The sequence below is a fragment of the Salvelinus alpinus genome, chromosome 18, assembly GCF_045679555.1.
Source record: "Salvelinus alpinus chromosome 18, SLU_Salpinus.1, whole genome shotgun sequence".
In the NCBI taxonomy this organism is placed as follows: domain Eukaryota; kingdom Metazoa; phylum Chordata; class Actinopteri; order Salmoniformes; family Salmonidae; genus Salvelinus; species Salvelinus alpinus.
Genome location: NC_092103.1, coordinates 11752132 through 11767765, shown reverse-complemented (window position 1 = coordinate 11767765; position 15634 = coordinate 11752132). Strand labels below are relative to the sequence as shown.

The 15634-nt window shown below is 45.3% G+C and overlaps 1 protein-coding gene across 4 annotated transcripts in view; it reads right to left on the bottom strand.

Annotated features, from left to right (window-relative positions):
• LOC139543759 (phosphatidylinositol 4-kinase alpha-like) overlaps positions 1-15634 on the bottom strand; it is a 40706-nt gene that overhangs the window by 12675 nt on the left and 12397 nt on the right. For 2 of the 4 annotated variants that reach the window (XR_011668757.1, XM_071350139.1), the window contains exons 16-43: positions 13941-14109; positions 13776-13826; positions 13567-13675; positions 13230-13366; positions 12968-13101; positions 12291-12373; positions 12057-12127; positions 11644-11850; positions 11470-11553; positions 11305-11394; positions 11010-11129; positions 10691-10783; positions 10369-10525; positions 9789-9916; positions 9509-9667; positions 9180-9331; positions 8947-9054; positions 6764-6984; positions 3803-3967; positions 3636-3715; positions 3270-3469; positions 3027-3114; positions 2670-2837; positions 2541-2594; positions 2334-2454; positions 1690-1819; positions 1537-1607; positions 798-870 (exon numbers count right to left, since the gene is read on the bottom strand). Coding sequence is in view for 2 of the 4 variants with exons in the window: in XM_071350139.1 (XP_071206240.1) it covers positions 798-870; positions 1537-1607; positions 1690-1819; positions 2334-2454; positions 2541-2594; positions 2670-2837; positions 3027-3114; positions 3270-3469; positions 3636-3715; positions 3803-3967; positions 6764-6984; positions 8947-9054; positions 9180-9331; positions 9509-9667; positions 9789-9916; positions 10369-10525; positions 10691-10783; positions 11010-11129; positions 11305-11394; positions 11470-11553; positions 11644-11850; positions 12057-12127; positions 12291-12373; positions 12968-13101; positions 13230-13366; positions 13567-13675; positions 13776-13826; positions 13941-14109 (3423 nt within the window). In the remaining 2 variants the exon portion in view is untranslated. Of the gene's footprint in view, positions 1-797; positions 871-1536; positions 1608-1689; positions 1820-2333; positions 2455-2540; positions 2595-2669; positions 2838-3026; positions 3115-3269; positions 3470-3635; positions 3716-3802; positions 3968-6763; positions 6985-8946; positions 9055-9179; positions 9332-9508; positions 9668-9788; positions 9917-10368; positions 10526-10690; positions 10784-11009; positions 11130-11304; positions 11395-11469; positions 11554-11643; positions 11851-12056; positions 12128-12290; positions 12374-12967; positions 13102-13229; positions 13367-13566; positions 13676-13775; positions 13827-13940; positions 14110-15634 lie in introns of those variants that run through there. The other 2 variants (XM_071350141.1, XR_011668758.1) reach the window with 2 other exon arrangements.

Sequence of the window (15634 nt, the reverse complement as noted above, 5' to 3'; positions counted from 1 at the left end):
AGCGGCAGGGACTCGGAGACTAGTTAGGATCGAGGGAAAGATGAACAGAGCAAAGTACAGAGAGATCCTTGATGAAAACCTGCTCCAGAGCGCTCAGGACCTCAGACTGGGGCAAAGGTTCATCTTCCAACAGGACAACGACCCTAAGCACACAGCCAAGACAATGCAGGAGTGGCTTCGGGACAAGTCTCTGAATGTCCTTGAGTGGCCCATCCAGAGCCTGGACTTGAACCCGATCGAACATCTCTGGAGAGACCTGAAAATAGCTGTGCAGCGACGCGCCCCGTCCAACCTGACAGATCTTGAGAGGATATGCATAGAATGGGAGAAACTCCCCAAAAACAAGTGTGCCAAGCTTGTAGCGTCGTACCCAAGAAGACTCAAGGATGTAATCACTGCCAAAGGTGCTTCAACAAAGTACTGAGTAAAGGGTCTGAATATTTATGTGAATGTGATATTTCAGTTGTTTATTTTTAATAAATTTGCAAAAATGCCTAAAAACCTGTTTTAGCTTTGTCATTATGGGGTATTGTGTGTAGATTGATGAGGGAAAAAAACAATTTAATCAATTTTAGAATAAAGATGTAACGTAACAAAAATGTGGAAAAAGTCAAAGGGTCTGAATACTTTCCAAATGCACAGTACATCCTGTGAGATAGCTGAAGGAAAAGAAAAGATATCCACATACCATTGAATGCTCCTGTGTACTTTATTGCGATGTTTCAACTGGAAGGTCTTTGTCAGGCATAACAATCATCAATTAATCAATCAAATGAATAAAATCAATTAGTTAGTACCTTTGCATGGGTGTTCCAGACTTATAGTCGATGTCTAGTACGATGGCCTCTGGGTTACTGGGCAGATAGCAGCCTGGAGGATGGCCACCAGTGGAGGACAGACATACACAGTCAGACACACATACCTTACACTACTGCTTCCACGTAGCACAATCACAGATATAGGAATCAACTGCTTACAGAGGTCAAAACACCTTGGGTAAAACTATTCATACATTTACAATACACCTCACTGTAATCAAACACGCACCCGCACAGACATAGGTATTTCATCATTTGGGCAAAAGTCCGTCCTCCACCCTCTGTCCTGTGACCCGGAAACCGATAAGTGTCATGTATATCCTACCTGAGTCCTTCGCGGAAGAGTTTAAAAAAACATCTACCACACCCCCTTTGAAACCAGCTTTTGAAAGCATGCACACGTTTTAAACATGCTATTTATTGTTTTATCTATAAAATGTCTTGCACAAGTAACTTCACTTGATTTTCATCACTTCACACATTGATTTTGGGATCCATCCCCTGTAAACGTCATTTGCCTGATGACGCGCGGGTGGAGAAGGAGTCTCATTTCATACAAGCTCATTTTTCACCCAGGTTCCCTCTCCTCAATTACCTTTGACCTTTTAAAAAACATTTATTTTATTTATTTTTTTAAATGGAGGAGAGGACGCAGGAGTTGAGCAAATCCAATTAAGGAAAGGCTGTTGTACCACAGATGTGTCCTAGCTGTTGTTACCTGGCTGGACTTTGATGTCAGACAGAGCCTTGAGACAGGCCCTCTTCCTCTCATCTCCCTTTGGGGTGGGCCTGAAAAACACCAACACTTCAATGTCCAAAAACTTAACTGGTTAACAGTAGTGGACTATATAAGGATGGGTGTTAGTCTCACTTAATGATTGCAGATACGTTGGTGATTTTGTCAAAGAAGTCAAACTCTCTCTGGAAGAAGTCTTTAGCTGCACCAGACTGAGCACCTATTATCTCCTCAACCATCTCCTCCAACAGATCCCCGATGTCGGCTACACGGAGAAACAGAGAGAGAGAGAGAGACAGAGAGAGGGGGAAAGAGAAAGGAGTGGTAAGAGTGAGTGTGTATGTGTGTACATATGCGCGTGTGTGTACGTACAGTCACGGCCAACATTATTGATAAAGATGAGCAAAGAAAGACTGTATAAAATCAATTATAAAAACACTGAGCTGCAGTGTATTTTATGTTCTAAAAAACGGGGAAATTATATTATTCTATACTCATACAATTGTCTTGCTGGAAGATCCACTTGCGAACAAGTATTAGCCTCCTGGCAGAGGCAACCAGGTTTTTGGCTGAAATGTCCTGGTACTTGGTAAAGTTCATGATGCTGTTGACCTTAAGGGCCCCAGGACCAGTGGAAGCAAAAAAAGCCCCATAACATCAAAGATCAATCACCATATTTTACAATAGGTATGGGGTTATTTTCTGCATATGCATCCTTCTACCAACACCAAAGGGTGCCAATAATTTCGGTCGTGACTGTATGTGTGTGTGTGTCTCACGGTCTTTGTGGTGTGCCTCCTCGTCCAGGTAGATGTTCGTCTTCATGTTCCAGATGAACTGGTGGGCCAACAGCTGAGACTTCTGGGCCGCCCACAGGATGTACTCTCTCACATAGCCCATCTGCCAATCAAACACAAGCTTGTTATCTTTCACACCACACACAGGGTAATGTAGAAACACAGCAGCTAGTTAGTAGTGTCACTCACCTTGTCATAGCGCAGGGCCTGAACTATCTGAGGAATGTAAAACAGGATGGCATCCTAGAGAAGAAACAAATACATTAGGATAAGTGACGGTATAAAGTGTGTGTGTGTGTGTGTGTGTGTGTTTCATACCGGAGGAAACGACCGTAGTACTTTGACCCCGTACTGAGCGGTGAGGGGGTGCGGGGGGTACATGGAGGAGAAGTAGGACAGGCCGGTGGGAGGGTCAGCAGGAGCCCAACACAGGATATGACTCAGTTCTGGAGAGTCTGCATCAATGGTGTGCCACGTCACCAGGAACTAGAAAACACACCATTATTTATTTTGTTGAATGACAAAAAACGTTCAATTAGAAACACCACCACTTTTAAATCTGAACTTCATGGCTCTGACATAAAAAAACATGCGTTTCAACAAACATCTTTGAGGTATGATGAGCATTGGCCACTCCTGTGTATCAGATAACCTGTAGTTCAGCAGTCGACTCACCTTGACGGCCTCAGGTACGTCGCTGACCGCTCCAGGGTCCAGCCTCACCAGCCGGGTCACCTCAGCCACGATCGCATCGTTCTTAAACCTGAACACACACACGAGAGGGTTAGCACTAACATGCCACAATGACAACGTTCTTCAACCTGACAACAACAGTTATTATTCAGGTGGAACCAATCTAAAGCTTTTCCACGTTTCCTCTCTGGGTACATGTGTCTGTGTGAGACTGTGTGTGTATACCTGGCAGGTAGCTGCATAGCCAGATAAGGAGCTATACTCCAGGCCAGGTTGACATTGTCTTTCCACTGTTTCTCACTGAGGCTGATGTACTTGGACCTCCAGTTGGCGATGCTGGTCTCCACTGACTGTTCTGTAGCGATGGCCAACTCCTGGGTGCACAGAGGGTTGTACCAGGTAGTCAACCGCTCAATCTCACTGGCCTAGAGGGGTGGAGGGGGGAGAGAGAGAGGACGTCAGTCCTAGCAACAAAGTGGACGGTCAGAATGTCGACTAACAGCAAATGAATAGCAAGGAGGGAGAGTCAAAGGGAATGTTTCTGTCTGGACTGAAACCTTCCACAGTAAAAATCCCCACTGTAGCCCTCACCAGTAAGGCCAGCAGCAGGGTCCGGCGCTTCATGTAGTACTTATGGAGCTGAGTCCCTCTGTTACTCTTCTTAGACATGCCTGGGGACAGAAAGGACATGGTCAGATCTCGCTGTGTGTGTGGGCACATTGAGTCGGTCTGTCTGTGTGTATGTGAGTGTATGTTACCTGACTTCTTGGAGGCGGTGGACATGCCAGAGGACAGAGGGTAGGTGTTGATCCAGCCACTCTGGCCACTCTGCTGGGAGCGGGAGCTGGAGTCATGAGACATGGTGCTCCTGGGGTCCTGGGCCGTCATCACAGAGAGACTGTTCAAAGACGGGTCCTGGTTGTCTACACACACAGAGACAGGCATACAGTGCTTTCAGAAGGTATTCACACCCCTTTACTCTTTCCACAGTTTGTTGTGTTACAAAGTGGGATTCAAATTGATGTCATTATTTTGTCAATGATCTACACAAAATACTCTGTAATGTCAAAGTAGAAGAAAAATTCGAGTATTTGTAAAAAACGAATTACAAATAAAACACTATTAAAATCTTGATTAGATAGGTATTCAACCCCGTAAGTCAAATGTTAAAATCACATTTGGCAGCGACTACAGTTGTGAGTCGTTCTGGGTAAGCCTCTAAGAGCTTTGCATACCTGGATTGTACAATATTTGCACATTGTTCTTTTTAAAATTCTTCAAGCTCAGTAAAGTTGGTTGTTGATCATTGCTAGACAGCCTTTTTCAAGTCTTGCCGTAGATTTTCAATTTAAAGTAAAACGCTGTAACTAGGCCACTCAGGAATATTCAATGTCATTTTGGTAAGCAACTCCAGTGTATATTTGGCCCTGTGTTTTAGGTTATTGTCCTGCTGAAAGGTGAATTTGTCTCCCAGTGTCTGGTGAAATGCAGACTGAACCAGGTTTTCCTCTAGGATTTTGCTTAGCTCTATTCCGTTTCTTTTGATCCAAAAAAGAACTCCCTAGTCCTTGCCGATGACAAGCATAACCATAACATGATGCGGCCACCACCATGCTTTAAAATATGAAGAGTGGTACTCAGTGATGTGACGTGTTGGATTTGCCCCAAACATAACACTTTGTATTCAGGACAAAAAGTAAAGTTCTTTGCCGCAGTTTTACTTTAGTGCCATATCCACAATATTAACCTAATCTGTCAATTAGGTTAGTATTGTGGAGTAACTATAGTGTTGTTGACCCATCCTCAGTTCTCCTATCGTAGCTATTAAACTCTGTAACTGTTTTAAAGTCACCTTTGGCCTCATGGTGAAATCCCTGAGCGGTTTCCTTCCTCTCCAGCAACTGAGTTGGGAAGGACGCCTTTATCTTTGTAGTGACTGGGTGTATTGATACACCATCCAAAGTGTAATTAATAACTTCACCATGCTCAAAGGGATATTCAAAGACTGTTTTTATTTTATTTTTACCCATCTACCAATAGGTGCCCTTCTTTGCAAAGCATTGGAAAACCTCCTTGGTCTTTGTGGTTGAATCTACACTTTGAAATTCACTGCTTGACTGAGGGACCTTACAGAAATGAGGTAGTCATTTAAAAAATAATGTTAAACTCTATTACTGCACACAGTGAGTCCATGTAACTTATTATGTGACTTGTTGAGCAAATGTTTGCTCCTGAACTTATTTTGGCTTGGGGGGGTTGAATACTTATTGACTCTTCATCTTTTCATTTTTAATTAATTTGTAATCATTTCCAAAAACATCATACTCTTTTGACATTACAGGGTATTGTGTGTAAATCAGTGACAAAAAAATAATCTTTATTTAATTCATTTTAAAATTCAGGCTATAACAACAAAATGTGGAAAAAGTCAAGGGGTGTGAATACTTTCTGAATACACTGTAGGTAGGGATAAAGCACACACACACACACACACACACACACACACACACACACACACACACCACACACACACACTTTCTATCCCTCATTGTTTGGGCCCTGGGGTTTCCCCGACTGTGATCTACTAAGCAAAAGCTCATGTCCTTCCTCATTTAACACTCTCTATCCATATCTCTTTATCCCTCTCTCTTTCCATTACAAACTCATCTATCTCCTGCTGCAATTACCTCTGTCCATCTAACGCCTAATTCCTTCACATTCTCTAGCTCCATCTTTCTCTCTCTCCATCCCTCAATGCATTCATTCCTGTCTAAATCTACACGGACATGCATCACCATCCATGGACAAGACATTGTGAACCGGAGGGAAATATAAATGAGGCGGCGAGCATTGTCTCAGCATTCGATGGAGGAAGGAGTTTTTGAAGAGCGATATGATGAGTTTTATAACGTTAGTCCTGTATTATATGAGATGGCCATGCGTTGTTCCCACAGGCAGTGGTAGAATTTACCCCTAACCGCTGATACAGTCAGACATTATTTCACCCACCTGATGGTAAAGGGTTACCATTGAGGGTAGAGTAATCTGATCCTAGATCTGTGGTTAGGGCTAGTTTCTACCTGGCGCGATCCGATGTGTTATGAAGTGAGATCATGTTCTTGGGGTCGCCAGGGACGGACAGGAGGAAGGAGCGGTGTGGGTGGTGGAGAGGAAATACGTCTCAAATTTCTCAATTTGCTTGTTTTCTTTTTGTTGACAAATTGACAAATCGAGCTGAGGGGCGGATCGGCATGATATGTGTAGAATAATAAATAATCAATCATGCATTTTATCAGAGGTGGCAAATCTGCGCCTTGCTCCGCAGCAGACAAATAGATGGATAGAGTAAAATAGATATAAAGAAAGAGACAGAAAGAAAAAGAGAGACAGAAAAAGATAAAGAAAGAGACAGAAAGAAAAAGAGAAAGAAAAAGAGACAGAAAGAAAAAGAGAGACAGAAAGAAAGAGACAGAGAGACAGAAAGAAAAAGAGAGACAGAAAAAGATAGAGAAAGAGAGACAGAAAAAGATAGAGAAAGAGACAGAAAGAAATAAAAATAAATAGATAGTGTGAGATCCTACAGACTAAAGATTTATCGATCTATGAGCAGCGTAGCAAGAGCCTGATCAGGCGTCAGATTTGACCTGTGTAAAAACATGCGCTTGTAGTCTTGCAATGCTGTTGTTAATCAGCCGGTGTTTCCACCGCTGTAGGCTTACTTAGCATCGATATCGGAGAAGTGCTGGACACGATTAGTGATCCGAATATCCCGGCAGAGAGGGTGCTGGGGGTGGGCACGGCGCCTAGCTCACCGGGAGGAACCAGCTGGCACGCCGCCAGGTACTTCTTGTCCGACAGGATGCTGGCGTAGAAACGAATCATGAAGCTGATGTCCTCGCGCAGACGCTTGTCCCCCTGAGTAGGGAACTTAGGAGGAGCACTAAAGGGGGGAGGGGGGGGGGGGGAGAAGTATACAATTAATTACCACGAGAAAATCCTGACCTCTGGATCATTGGCCCAAAGTATCCCCCATCGGGCCAATGACACGTGTTACGAACAACAACATTCTGCATAATAAATAGTATTATAATTTTAGCTTACGGCACCTGGTATTCACAGGCGGTCTCCCGTCCCAGTACTAATCAGGCCCGACCCTGAACAGGTGTGTTCAACAGGTGGTATGGCCACTAGCGTATTTTTTTGTACCCCATTTCCTCCCTGCTCCAAAACCGCCATAAAAAACCCCAGACTACAGTTTGCAACTGCACATGGGGACAAAGATCGTACTTTTTGGAGAAATGTCCTCTGGTCTGATGAAACAAAAATAGAACTGTTTGGCCATAATGACCATCGTTATGTTTGGAGGAAAAGGGGGTAGGCTTGCAAGCCGAAGAACAACATCCCAACCGTGAAGCACGGGGGTGGCAGCATCATGTTGTGGGGGTGCTTTGCTGCAGGGAGGGACTGGTGCACTTCACAAAATAGATGGCATCATGAGGAAGTAAAAATGATGTGGATATATTGAAGCAACATTTCAAGACATCAGTCAGGAAGTTAAAGCTTGGTCGCAAATGGGTCTTCCAAATGGACAATGACCCCAAGCATACTTCCAACGTTGTGGCAAAATGGCTTAAGGACAACAAAGTCAAGGTATTGGAGTGGCCATCACAAAGCCCTGACCTCAATCCTATAGAACATTTGTGGGCAGAACTGAAAAAGCGTGTGAGAGCAAGGATGCCTACAAACCTGACTCAGTTACACCAGCTCTGTCAAGAGGAATGGGCCAAAATTCACCCAACTTATTGTGGGAAGCTTGTGGAAGGCTACCCAAAACGTTTGACCCAAGTTAAACAATTTAAAGGCAATGCTACCAAATACTAATTTAGTGTATGTAAACGTCTGACCCACTGGGAATGTGATGAAATAAGTAAAATATTAAATAAATCATTCTCTCTACTATTATTCTGACATTTCCCATTCTTAAAATAAAGTGGTGATCCTAACGGACCTAAGACAGGGAATTTTTACTAGGATTAAATGTCAGGAATTGTGAAAAACTGAGTTCATATTTATTTGGCTAAGGTGCATTTAAACTTCCGACTTCAACTGTAAGTAGTACTTTAAAGTATTTTTACTTAAGTACTTTACACCACTGATTGGGAATGAATACAAACGTATCATCAGCAGCATAGTGTCCTGTTTCTTCTCCGCTTTTCTGGTAGCCATGTGTGGAATGTCATTGACCTATTGACCTTATAGCCTATAACCACTGCACAATAATGCACATTCCTCACGCTTGCCGTTTAACCACCACCAGCTATAATAACCTCAAGACCCATCACTGGAACTCCTTTCCCCTGCATAGTGCTACCTGGCATCACATCATCTGGTTTTGAGGATCCTCGGAGGAGGCCATTCCCCAAACTATTTATTAAAATGTCATATCGCATATTGTTTTGAGTCCACATGACGCTCTCTCCTTGTGGTAAAGATACTGATTTAGAGAGGGAAAGTTATCGCCCATGTTAGTAGTGAAGGACTATGGAGTAGAACTTCCTGTGTGTGTGTACCTGAAGTAGTCGAAGGCGGTGGAGTAGAACTTCCTGTGTTTGTGTGTGTACCTGAAGTAGTCAGGCGGTGGAGTAGAACTTCCTGTGTGTGTGTGTGTACCTGAAGTAGTCAGGCGGTGGAGTAGAACTTCCTGTGTGTGTGTGTGTACCTGAAGTAGTCAGGCGGTGGAGTAGAACTTCCTGTGTGTGTGTGTGTACCTGAAGTAGTCGAAGGCGGTGGAGTAGAACTTCCTGTGTGTGTGTGTGTACCTGAAGTAGTCAAGCGGTGGAGTAGAACTTCCTGTGTGTGTGTGTGTGTGTGTGTGTGTGTGTGTGTGTGTGTGTGTGTGTACCTGAAGTAGTCGAAGGCGGTGGAGTAGATCTTCTCTCGGAGGACATTTCTGATGGTGGTGTTGGTGACTACGTCAGAATGGAGCAGTGCTAGACCCAGAGTTAGGAGCCTACACACACACACACACACGCACACACACACACACACACACACAACCTCAATGAATTTGCTCTGAATCAGAAACTGGATCTTGTGTGTGTGTGTATGTGTATGTGTGTGTGTGTGTGTGTGGACCTAAAGCGAGGTCCGATGGCGGCCACGTGGCGGTTGAGGCTGCTCTTGGCCCCGCCTACATTGAGGGAGAGCGAGCGTTGTAATAGGCTCCCGAATATCTCCACCTGGTCTTCACTGGAATATTTTGCTATCTCAAACCTCTGAACCAGGAACTGGAGAGAGAAAGAGGGAGAGAGAGAAAGAAGACGAGTTGGAGGTGGAGGGGGGGGGGCATGGAATGAAAACCCTCCAACAGCACACGTAGGACTGATGCAGTGAATTCCACTTACTCTAGTATTTTAAGCGAACTGGATTGAACTCACACACACCACACACACACACACACACACCTCTATCCAAATGCAGTGAGGGGTGACGTCGGGGGGACAGGGGACAGGCTGACTCTCCTCTGAGGCTGCTAGGGGATCAGCCTCCACCTGAGCATCAGAGAACAAGCCCATCTTCAGCTCCACTGTCATCTGCCACGCTCCCGCCATCTCACGCATGAACTACAGACAGAGAGAGAGAATACCCGTGTTAGTGTGGGTTTGAATCCGGGTCCCACCACTACTTTCACAGAAATACACAATGTTACTTCAACTCCAGCAATAGATGTCTCCAGATACTTACCGGGACCTCTACTCCAGTGCGAGCAGCCAGCAGCCACTCCCAGCAGGCGATAGCCGTCTCCATGCCGTGCTCTGTAAACATCTTCAGAGGAGACCAACACAGGTGGTGCAGCAGCTGAGGGTCACACTCTTCACAGAGAGAGAGACAACACAAGCCTTCAATATAATGGGTTAGGCAGACGTCCAGTTTTCCCTGTGGTCGGTCTGTCTAAGAGACTATATCCATGAAGACACACCCCAATGGGCTATATCAGGGATGGGCAATGTAAGGCCGTTGGAGCAAAAAACAAAACATCTATATATATATATATCTATAATAAATCCAGGTCACTCCTGAACGTCTAAAACTAGACAGAAAGTATGTAGACATTATAATGGACCGATACGTTTTCAAATAGCTGCCCTTTCTCTGGCCCGCTATATACTTTTGATGAACAAATCGATCTGGAAAAATATGTGCAGCCCTTCAGCTGAATTTTGAAAGCCTGATTTAGCCCTCGAGCGGAAATGATTGCCCGACCCTGGGCTACATGGTGCCTTCATTCCCTCCCAAATCAAAGTCAACTTGTCAGCACACACACCTTTAGTGCTGATGAGCAGAGCAGCCAGTTTGAACATGTTCTCAGTGAAGGCCTCAGGGTTCTGAGTGTCAAGAGCCTCTGTCATCTGTCTGACCATCAGGGTGGACAGGTCTGACTGGCTACGCACCGCCTCAATGAAATGAATCATACCTGCCACCTGGAGGGAGAAACACACACACACACACACACACGCACACACACACACACACACACGCAATGTCGATGTGAACCGCAACATTGTTCTGTTGACTCAGCCGAAGAAATATGAAGTCTATGAAGAAGTGAGTGTCCGGTCTAGAACTGTAGCAGTGTCTCTCTGTACCTCTCCAGCATAGCGGTTCCTCAGGTTGAGTGAGGCCATGAAGTTGGAGTAGTCTTTCTTCACACAGGCTGGCCTCTCTGTCAGCTGGGTGATCTGGAGGGGAGGAAGGGACTTGGTTAGTGTGTGTGTGGACACGTTTTACTATACTTGTGAGTACCAGAAGTCCTACAACTCTGAGAAGTGAGGATATCTTGCCAGTCCTCACTTGTAAAAAGGCTATTTTAGGCTTAGGGGTTAGGTTTAGGATTAGGAGTTAGAGTTAGGGAAAATACGATTTTGAATGGAAATACATTTTAGGTGTGTGTGTGTGTGTGCTCACCCCTAGCGTAGTGCTCTGTCTGTTGTAGCCAGCGAAGTGCAGGATGCTCTCTGTAGCCATGGCCAGGCCAGTGTGCTGGGACAAACCTGACACCCAGTTCTGATGCTTGTTCAGGTACTCCTGGAGATGATGGAGAAGAACATCAAAAACAGGGAATAAAGAGAAGACTCATCTAAAACCTTGACTTCCTCAAAAAAGCCATCTAGAAGCTCTTCATGAACAACGATTTGACAGAACATCTGCAATGCGTTTCTCCATCTGCTTTTCCTTTACAAAATGTGTGTGTGTGAATCACCTGTAGGTGTGACTTGGTGACAGAGGGGGCCCACTTCATGGCTTCTTTCAGGATCTCCCCACAGCGAGCAGCAAAGTCCTTCACTATGCTCTACAACCACAGAGAAACGTCAACGCAACATTCAGAACACACACACACACACACACACCAAACACCCATTCCTACCTCTCTGGCCTCGTATGTGTCTGGTACAGTGATCCTGTAGGGGGTGTCCGGGATGTCGTAGTACGGCTGGTCCTTATGGATGTCCTTTACACAAAGCAGGAGCACAACTCAATACATTGAGGGATCACAGAGAATAACAATGGCAGGTGGATAATAGAGAGCATGTGTGCGTACCGCGCCGAGGGAGAGGGAGAGGGTCTGCAGGATGTCCAGCATTGTCTTCAGTACGCGGCCACTCCACAGCAGGTGGGGGAACGTTTCGGCCAGACCTGACAGGTATTTGTCGGCCACCCTACGGATCCTCTTGTGGATGTGGTTGAAGTTGACCAATAGGAACTGAGCGTGGCGCTCCAACTCCTCCTCGTGGGCTTTAGTCTTCGGCTGGGGAGAGAAACACGGGAGAGAGCAACGGTTAAACCAACCCACCAATCATTGGAGAGGACATGCTCCACAGACGGTCAGGTGTTCTTGACTTTCAGATGTTCTTGCGTCTCTCCGCTTTGATTGAATCTGACGACGGTCCTCAAATATTCGTTGTACGACTCCATGGCTAGTGTTGGGTGTTAAGTGTTATCCGACAACCTTACCTTCTCAGCCATCATCTGTAGGAAGACCTCAAACACTTTGTCCCCAACGGCTATCACACACTGCATCATACCTGGAGACAAAGAGAGGAGACATTCATTTTATCACTGTCTAAAACACGTGGAATAAACGCCAAATATATTTGTAATAAATGTGTAATATCGGTCTAATACCTGTGCAATACCTGCAATACCTGTGCAATACCTGTAATAACTAATAACTGTAATGCAGCTTACCAGACTTGTCCTTCTGGATGGCTCTGTCCTCAAAGTAACGGAACATCACCTGGAAACGGTCAGAGTCTAGAGCACGCAGCATCCTGGTGAGAGAAGAGGGGAGAGATGGATTGTAAACGGTCAGAGTCTAGAGCACGCAGCATCCTGGTGAGAGAAGAGGGGAGAGATGGATTGTAAACGGTCAGAGTCTAGAGCACGCAGCATCCTGGTGAGAGAAGAGGGGAGAGATGGATTGTAAACGGTCAGAGTCTAGAGCACGCAGCATCCTGGTGAGAGAAGAGGGGAGAGATGGATTGTAAACGGTCAGAGTCTAGAGCACGCAGCATCCTGGTGAGAGAAGAGGGGAGAGATGGATTGTAAACGGTCAGAGTCTAGAGCACGCAGCATCCTGGTGAGAGAAGAGGGGAGAGATGGATTGTAAACGGTCAGAGTCTAGAGCACGCAGCATCCTGGTGAGAGAAGAGGGGAGAGATGGATTGTAAACGGTCAGAGTCTAGAGCACGCAACATCCTGGTGAGAGAAGAGGGGAGAGATGGATTGGAACGGAGGCATGATATGAATGACTTGGAGATTCCTCCATCTATACCTACCCTCCAACTGCTAGACTCGAGACAGCTCAGAAACAGCAGGGTGCATCTCAATAGTCCAAAGTGGCTTGCTTTCCCATCTTTCCTTACCTCATGTACTCCAGCCTGTAGACAGACAGTAGGTAGGTCGACATGGCAAAGTCTAGTTTGTTGATGAGAGCAGACACCTCAGGAGGAGGATCTAGCAGGTTTATAATGGTGCTCCTCAGGTCATTCAGCTCCGCCTGAAAACACACACACACACACACAAAACCAGGGAACGTCAGCCAAGTGTGTGTGTGTGTGTTTGTAGTAGGACGTGTGTTTATGTCTGTACACGATCTGTATGTGTGTGTGTGGACGCGTTTCGTACGGCTGTGACAGTGTCGTTCTTCAGGGCAGAGTTGTACTGTAGTTCAGAGCGTAGGGGTTCTCCACTGGGGAAAGTGAGGAGGGGAGACTTGGTGGCGATCTCACACACTCCCTCATACCACTCCTCTGGCCACAGACCTGCACAACACACAAAACCCTTAATAAACCCATGCACTTTTACACAGCAGAATGACTGTTAGCCTGATACACTCACTTTAATCTTTCCATCAGATGGGTAATATTAGCCCTCCATTTAAACCATGTTGAGTCAATTCTATATATTGTATCAATCCTGGTGGTATACTGTAGTATATGTTAATATCATCTTAAACAGCCACCTGATCCCTCAACAGCGAAGCCCATCACCACAGAGTAGAGCCAGAAGTCTCTGAACAGCTTCTGCAGGCGAGGCTTCGCTTCCTTGATGGGTGGCAGACGCTTCGTCAGCTACACAGAGGGATGAGATCCAGATCAACACGGAGTGTATAGATGAAGTTGTACTGCACAAACTGTTGAAAACACAAATGTATAGAGGCAACCCACATACCACGGCAATAACAGGAATCAGCACTCCAAGGTTCCCAGCACTGCTCGACGCCTGAAAATTTAAAAAACGATAGCGAAACAATGTCAACGCAAAACAACACAAGCCTGTTGTGGAGGAACCTTATAGTCTAGCCTAAGTTATGGTTACTGTGTAAATGGAGTGTACCTTCAGTGCAGGGCCCTTGTCCGGGGCCCTCTCGCTGGCCCTCTTGCCCTCCAGGCCCAGCTGGACAAACAGCTCCAGTAGGTTGACCAGCAGCTCATCTACCATCTGCTCTGCGGCCAGGTTAGCTGCTATGTTTGCTAACGCATTGATCACCGCCAGGGAACAGTGTCTGAAACACACGAGATTAGCATAGTCGTTTTTAGTATAGTGGGTCATGGAGCTGGCTATGGGCAGTGAGTAGGGGTTCGGCAGTGGGGGACTGTGGGGAACAGGGAAGGCCTAACGATTTAAACTAAATGTATTTCTTTTTACAATAATTTGAATGATCTTCTGATTTCATCTCTTCAGTTTGAGTCAGGAAGCGAGTGGGTTAATACTGAAGAGAAAAAAATATCCAATCAGGATTTTGCTTTGGTGGTCTCTCGGTAGAACAATCTAGCTAGTTCAGCCAGCCATTGGCTAGGCCTTCAGAAGCTGGACAGAAGGCCTTTTGTATTGTTCTGATTGGGTGGGGCCTACTGGAGTGAATGGGCTGCTTAATCTTTAACATTATTTGATGCTGTGTGTGACTGCTGTCGTCTGTCTATCAGCCGCGTCTATGTGTTTGACCAAAACTGGTGTGGAAAACTTTGATGTGACACTGTTGTTGTCTCTATTGGTGACAGTGGTGTTAGGCTATCATAGGTTGTGTCAACAGTAACCACGTTTACACGCACACCAATATCCCGTTATTATTTTTGGGAGTTGACGCATATAAATATCATTAAGAACAGTATTAACCCCTCCACACTCTCATTTATAGCAACGACCTGGGGAATAGTTACAGGGGAGTGGAGGGGGATCAATGAGCCAATTGGAAGCTGGGGATGATTAGGTGACCATGATGGTATGAGGGCCAGATTGGGAATTTAGCCAGGACACTGAGGTTAATACTCCTACTCTTACAATAAGTGCCATGGGATCTTTTAGTGACCACAAAGAGTCAGGACATCCGTTTAACGTCCCATCCGAAAGACGGCACCCTACAAATCATATCCCATTTACCATAACCTGGAAAAGCTTGTATCCAGGTCATGAGAAACCCGGATAAGATAGCTGGGATATGTTGATCTTAGACGGGATACTGTGGCATGTAAACATCTTATTCTGTTTACTGTTGTTTTTCGCAGTCTGCGCAGGCTCAGTTTCACATATCACGGGTGTTGTGTGATGATGTTCTCACCTGATTGTCAAACAAATCCCTTGAGAAAAGTAGGCTACCTGCGCAGTTCCATCCACCATAATACATCTAGATTTTTTTGTTGCTGATACTCTGCAGGCTACTGGACGATATAGCCTACTGCGGTGTTTCCCAAACTCGGTCCCGGGGGCCCCAAGAGGTGCACGTTTTGGTTTTTGTTGGAGTACTACACGGCTGTAATGCAAAGACCAAAACATGCACAGAGTTTGGGAAACGCTGACCTACTCGGTTATGCTACTTTAAATAAGTAGCATAACCAATTTAAATACCTTTTTGCTTATAATTTCCAACATTTGGTAGGCCATTTGTTTGTCAACTACAGTTAGATAGATACATGCAGCTTCTCTTCTGTCATAAATTGTTGCCCCAGAAGACTAAATAAAGCAGTGCTCACCAGAATGCCCTACATCAATAGAATGAATGCATTAGTAATCTAGCTGACACCGGTAAAGTT